The sequence below is a fragment of the Solanum tuberosum genome, unplaced genomic scaffold, assembly GCF_000226075.1.
Source record: "Solanum tuberosum cultivar DM 1-3 516 R44 unplaced genomic scaffold, SolTub_3.0 scf00174, whole genome shotgun sequence".
Taxonomy (NCBI): Eukaryota; Viridiplantae; Streptophyta; class Magnoliopsida; order Solanales; family Solanaceae; genus Solanum; species Solanum tuberosum.
This window is the reverse complement of record NW_006239103.1, coordinates 1012106-1019468: the sequence shown is the minus strand read 5'-3', so window position 1 is coordinate 1019468 and position 7363 is coordinate 1012106. Positions and strand designations below refer to the sequence as shown.

The 7363-nt window shown below is 29.8% G+C and overlaps 1 protein-coding gene across 1 annotated transcript; it reads right to left on the bottom strand.

The window, feature by feature from the left end:
* Nucleotides 1–5204: 5204 nt before the first annotated feature.
* LOC107061900 (transcriptional regulator TAC1) lies at nucleotides 5205–5762 on the bottom strand. The gene has a single exon (XM_015311864.1). The coding sequence runs from the start codon at nucleotides 5760–5762 to the stop codon at nucleotides 5205–5207; it is 558 nt and encodes a 185-aa protein (XP_015167350.1).
* Between the last annotated feature and the right edge of the window lie 1601 nt (nucleotides 5763–7363).

The window sequence follows — 7363 nt, the reverse complement described above, 5'->3', positions numbered from 1 at the left end:
GATATTTTTAATAATTATGTTAGGGATTGTGACTAGTTTGCTAATTTTCCCATTTTAATTTATGGCAGGGTCAACCATAAATTGGGTCAAGTCCATGCACCATTAGGGCCTTGTTTGTGTTTCTTTTGGGCCTTCTTTGTGTTCACACTTAACGTATCACATTACAGAAAAAAAGTGTATATATGCAAAATAAAAGTCCATAGTAGTCATGATGAGTGTTTTAAAAAGCAGTTTTGGAACTCATCTCGGAGCTCGTTTTAGGGCGGGGCATTGACTAAACGCTTCGTGGCACACGTGTGGGGATTAGTTATGTGAGACTATGCCACTTGTGAAACTATTTTTTCTAGAAAAAATATTATGCTCTTTTTACAGAGCTTGTTTTTCACGAGACATTTTCTAGTTCATATCATTAGTGGGTTATAAGTTCATAAGAATAAGAGAAATACTTAGTTTTTTCCTACAAGGATAACTTTAGATCGAATATTATGTTCAAATAAAATGTATACATTATACATATTGGGTTTATAATTTGATTCTTGTTGTTCAGTCCGTCTCCAGATGCTTAGTGCATCAGTTTGCCCTTTGCCCACAGATGAAATACAAAGATCATAAGGTAGTATTTTATTACTATCATCACTTCTAAAAGAGGTATTCAAGAACTCAAATGAATAATGGGGTAAAGAGTCTTATATCAAAATGAACAGTATTCTAGTTTATATGAAGGATGTTGAGTACAGGGGTGGTTGGATAAAGCTAGTAAACCGTTTGTTTTCTCCAAAAAAATTAAGGCCTCAATTTATTTTTTTAGTATTTTGAATTAAACAACTCAAACTATATATTAATAAATAAAGTTTTTACATTAAAATCTAAGGTAATATATTACAAATAAATGACTAACATTTTATTTTATTAACTAAAATTAATCCTTACATTTATAAATAATATTATTATTATTATTATTATGTGAAGTTAAACACTTTTTATCTTTTAAAAATACTATCCCAAATTTTGCATAAACCTTCCAGCCGTGTTGATCCTAATAAATTTGGACGGAGGGAATGACCAACTAATGTATATAGGAGCATCTCTTTATCTAACTACAGATCAAACACGATGAACATTAGTCACGTACCCATAAATGAAAAGTGTACATATTATCAATTATAGGGAGAAGAGACTTACAATGCCATTTTATTTTGGCTAAATAATAAAATCAGTAATAAGTAATGAGAAGATTTACTTAAAAAAAAGAATATGATTAGCCTAAACCTTGTTTTACCTAGATTTGTATTTCCTAAAAAGTTTTTTTATTGAAAAAAGAGAAAAAGAAGTTTCCAAAGATGAAATTATAATATTGAAATCTTAAAAATTTACCATTTTGAATTTATGGGGTATTTACAAGCAACAATTATTATTGCCATAAATAAATAACTTTTCCAATAATATTTTGTTACCCTACTTCTCATGGTGAACAACCATGGCATCACGTCGAGAACCGATTTAACCATCCAAATGTGCATCAGTGAAATGCAAAATGTTTGATAATTCCAATAAATGAAGGGTCAGCCATGAAGCACGTCCAGAGGGAGGCTAATAAGGCAGCAGACCTACTAGCAGTATACACGAATGATCCACATATAATTTGTAAATATTTTTGAAGCATCATTGTAAAAAATGATCGCGAAAGAGATGTTATGAGAACTAAATCGTTTAGATTAGTTCCTCTTTTGTATGAATATACCTTCCTAAATAAAATAAAATAAAACACCTTCCGTTTCTAAGAACAAAAAACTTCTGAGTTGCTAATGTGCATAATTCATATTTTCCTATTAAATCATTCAATGAGTTACCACAATAATCATAAATTTGAAATATTCGTAATTCTTGAATTAACATAAATAAATCTTTTCAATTTCAAAAGTTAGTTTATGAGATAATGATCTTTAGATTAAAAAAAAGAAAAGAAAATTAACCAAGACCATATATAAAGAGACATTCTCTTTTCCCTTACACACTCGGACTTTGTCGATTGAACATGAATACTATAATATGAGTTACTATAATATAATATGAGTGTTCAACATCGAGTAAATCAAGAATCAATATTAACTTAACTGATTGACTCTAATATTATGATAAGAAATTAACTTTATTTAATTAGGCCTCATACATACAACTCTAAAAAGTAACTCATGAAGTAAGTATGGATTACTCAAGATCACATAAAGAGACCTTATGAGCTACATATTTGATAAGGTACCTCATAAGTCATTTGGACTATATATTTATTCGCCGCTGGATATAAGTTTGATTAAACGAAACAAAATGAGCTAACTTAATAAATAAGGAGATTAATTTTTCTTTCATTGGCTAATTTAGCCACCCCCACTCAAGATCATATAAATAAACCTTTTCATCCCTAAGTACCTAGTGTAAAAAACAACATCCTTAAGGTAAATGTGCATACAAGAAATGCCAATTCTTCCTAGCTAGTCAATTAATTACTTCTATACTTATCTTTCTAGGCAAATGAAGCCAATAAATGATATGACTAGTTAGTTTTTATCTCAAGATTTTATCATGTTACAAAAGCAAGGGCATCATTTTGGGCATTACTAAGGAGTAAGTTTCTTGAACAATACACCACACAAGTGTAGTTCACTTGTACATAGTACTAAGGAAGAAGAATCAAGAGAATTCAAAGTATTCTAGAGTTTATTAACTATATCAACCTAAATAAAGTAACTTTAAAAATTAAGATTACATAGAAAACATCTTGCTAGATACAAGAAAATAATTTCTAGATGCCTTAGGAAGAAAGTGAAATATCTACTTCCCCCCTAGTCCTCCTCCTATGTATACATTTTTTGTGATTAATAATAATCCTACCACACATCTAATTTTGGAAGTTGGGTGGTTCCCAAAAAAAAAAGTATCAACTTTCCTATGATGTACACTATGTTAAAGCTATAGCTTCTTGTTCAGTTCCTATGCAATGTTGTTTTTGGTTTCTCACTTGGTGTCTAATATTTGTATTTAAGTTTGATTTTAATCCAAATCACAACATATATTGTAGATTCTATTTTTAGAAGCAGCGCTCCCAAAAGATTTTTTTCATTCTCAAAGGATAGAATCAAAGACCTTTGATAAAGAATGGAGGAATCTCATCAACCCACCACGATGCTTATTACCCATAAATAGGTGGATAAAAGAAGAAACAAACATTATTGTGCAATTATAATTCTCTATTGAAATACCATATTTGATGTCATTCATCGGTCATGACTAGTTGATCCTAGTCTTGTTTCCTAGGATTCTTAGAGAAATACGTATATATATATTGATCATTTATGGGGAAAACACTAAGCTAATAACCTTGTTAATTCCTAATTTCCTAAGGTAGAAGAAGGTAATTAAAAAAATGAAATTAATCAGCACTTGTAGTATCCTATATGATTTTGCTAATTAGTAATTGGCAATCCATAAAAAAATCTTTTTGCAACTTGATTATGACCATTCTGTTTGGATTAAGCATGTATAATACTCATTTTAGAAGCTTCAATAAATCAACAAAGCATACGCCAAAACAATGACATTTGTGATCAAGTTGTGTTTTTAGCTCATGTACTAACACATATTAATATATAATAATATATAATAAATTCCATAACATTACTTCCCATTTTTACTTCTTTTTCTCAGAAAAAATTAGCTCATGAGTTGAGAATTGTCCAAGATCATATAGGACAATTAAATCCAACAACAACATGTTCAGTGTAGTCTCACCAATGAAATTTTGGGAAGCATGAGTGTACGTAGACTTTATGATCTTTACTACAAAGATAAATAAGTTGTTTCTGATAGACCCTCGACTTATCAAATATAAGAAGATTAAATCACCCATACATAATTGATGGGGGAAACTCAACTCCCAACCCCCACCCCACACACTCAGAGACCTGTCAGATCATTGGTCTAATTAAGTCAACTCCGAAATCTAACTCATGAGGTGAGGATTGTCCAAAACCATATAAAACGTGATAATATAATATGCACACCCAACATCAAAGTAAATAAAGAATTGGGATGAGTCTAACTTTGATATCATATAAAAACAATTAATCCGAAATTTGCATCAACCCAAAAAAACTAGCTAGCTGATTAGGTAAGAGCTGTCCAAAATCATACAAGGAGAACAAGTCTCCCATCAAGAACCAATGATGGGAATACTCAAATGATCATCATTAATGTCCATGGAGATGATCAAAGAGAAATGGGTACAAATATTGAACACTCAAACTATTTTCACACTATATTTTTACTTCCAAATGTTCAACAAGTATATAATTACATGATGGATCTTTTGCTTGGCTTGGCTTAACTTATATAGAAGATTGCTCCATTTAGCTAAGAATTAAAAGCAATTTCTAAATTTGCATGGTGCTATCAATGGCATAAGCCTAGGAAAATTAATAACTCATTGATGATCACTCAATTTTTAGACATTATTGTACTAGCTGACCATCATCATTTCTTGGCATGTGAAGATCAAATTGAGGGAAAATGACACAATTTGTGGATTAGAAAATAATCTTTCTTGTTTACTTATTTTGAAGTTAATGGCACAAAAACTAGAAGAACAAACTATATATGTATCAAACACAAACTCATTGAGCCATAACAACAACAACAACAATAACATAAACCAGTATTGGAGGCTGGAGAGAGTAGAGTGTTCACAGACCTTACTTCTATCTCGGGAGGTAGATATGTTGTTTCTATATGACCCTCGATTCAAGGAAAAGCATATCGAAAAAGAAATAACGAGTGAAGAAATCATTTCAAAACAATATACAACATTTTGAGGCACAAATGTTTCTTTAATAATCCAATATATAGCAATAGAAGAACAAAGTACAACTTGCAAACAATGTTCATATACCTACACACTAAAAAAGTAAAAAGATTTTCACTTAATGTGTGTAAATATATGCACATATTTCTTGAGATAGATATTAAAGTTTTTCTAAAAACAAACTTAAACATTTTACTCACCAATTGGTCCCCTATTTTCCCCTTTTGCCTTCTGAATCAAGCACTTCAATGAGTAACGTAACCACTTTTCCACTTGATCTTTGTACACCATGACCATTTCTTCAAACTACTAAGTATAGAAATAAAAATTGATCTCTAACGACAATTAATTAATGATTACTATAACCAAGACGAAGCTCCAAATCGAGTTCACTTTCATCCACATCTTTCTTCCCTCCTCCTTCTTCATCATCATCGTCAATAAGTGTAGGTCCAATTCTCAAACTAAGGTTATTACCATCATAATAATTGTCATGCCTCGTATGCGATCCATCGTGGTGATGATTATAAACATGTTGGTTATAACTAGGGTTTTGAGGTAATTGGAAATGAAATTGATAACTATTAGAATAGTGATGATGTTGTAATTCATCATGACTTGAAATAGGTGCATAGTTATTATTATACCTTGAATTATCAAAGACATAATTAGCTTCTTTGGATAATAATTTTGTTGAAGATTCTTGATTATTTTGCTTGGCTTTCAACTTGTCTTTTCTATGAATATTCATGTGACCTCCTAAAGCTTGAGCATTTGTAAATCCTCTTTTGCAAAAATTACACTCATAGGAACGTCCTATACCATCGTTGAATTTCTCCGATTCGCGATCGATCGTCGTGTCTTCACTTGAGCTATCGGAATAGTTGTTGATCTTTTCGGATGCCATTTGATGAAATTATGGTATAGCTAGAATTGTTGTTTTTTCAAGGTCGGAAAAATCAGAAACAGACTCGAAAACGAAACCCTTTCTCTTGTATTTTTTGAAAATGCACTTTTTTTTTTAGGGATTGCAAATCGATGTAGTTTTTGTAATTCTTTAGTATAGTTGAAATGATCATTTTATAAGGACAATGACAAGGACAATAGAGAAATTTTTGTTTAGTTTTTAGGTGTAAGGTTATTTTTCTTTGTTTATTGTAATTTTAGTTGAAATTTGGACTAGTTTTACTAGCCTGCCGGCTTCCTATATACTTGCTTTCAATTATTCTTTTATAAAACAGTTTCGGGCTGAAATGTTACGTAAGACTGTGTATGATAGGTTTTTGTGGTCGGACTCTTCTCTGGACCTTATGTATAGCAGGGACTTTAATGTACCGGACTATTCTTTATTTATAAACACTTAGAATTAATGTATTTTATTATATTATTAATTACTTCACCTGTCTCAATTTATATCTATATTAATTTGTCCCCGAAAAAAATGTCACACTCTCTTTTTAAAAAAAAATGAATCTTAAGCTTTTTATTTTAATTTAGCCTAAATGAGGTGATTTAAGTATTTTAAATTACAAATTTCAAAAGTTTTTTTTTTTCTAAAGTTTTATACCAAGATATAAATTGAGATTAAAAAATGCTTGTACATGTTATTAATTTCACTTAATTATACACAATTTAAAAACTTTATTTACTCTCTTTTAATTTGTTTGTTTTTAACCTTTTTTTAAGTCCGTTTAAAAATTAAAATATTTTTATTTATTGTTAATCTCTATTATATTTCCATGTCCCAAATCTTTATACGTGGGAATACAGCCACACGTGCAGCAGTGACTAAATCAGCAGTCACTAGTCTTACTCATAAATTTATTAAATTTAGTAATTTTTCTTACGCCATAATTTATTTATTTGTTTTATCTATTTGTTCTCTAAGTTTGAAGAGATTAGACTAATCTGATTAGTAGTACTATATGTTAAATTAGAATGTTCTAATTAAGATCTAAATATTTTCTTAGATCTCTTCAAATACTTTTTTACTATAACCCCGTTTTAATTTATTTGTTCTACTTTTTTTTAGTTCATTTGAAAAAATGATTGGCTTTTTTTTTTTTTATACGTAATTTCAATTATTCACGTGTCATATTTAAGGCCACAAGATTCACACATCTTTAGTTTTAGACTACAAGATTTAAAAAATTTCGTGAACTTCCTAAAATTCATGTCAAGTCAAAACATGACAAACAAATCGAAACGGTGGGAGCAATATTTACTTCTATAATTACTACGTACATTTTATTAGTGAAATTTTATTAATATTTTCGATAACTAAACATGATCTTAAGGAGACTAATTACACTTCCGCAATGCCACGATGATGTCAAATTATATTCATTTAATTCATCATTGATGTATAAAATATGTTATTATGAATTTAATGTATACCAAATATCATATGTATACCATGTGAAAGTGCCTATCAAGATCATTCTCTTAGCCCATAATCGATGAAATAGACAAATTCTACTTTCTCACACCTCTTCTAATATCTAATAA

Coding starts and splice junctions, on each gene's coding strand:
- LOC107061900 (XM_015311864.1), bottom strand. CDS start 5,762: ATGGCATCCGAAAAGATCAACAACTATTCCGATAGCTCAAGTGAAGAC.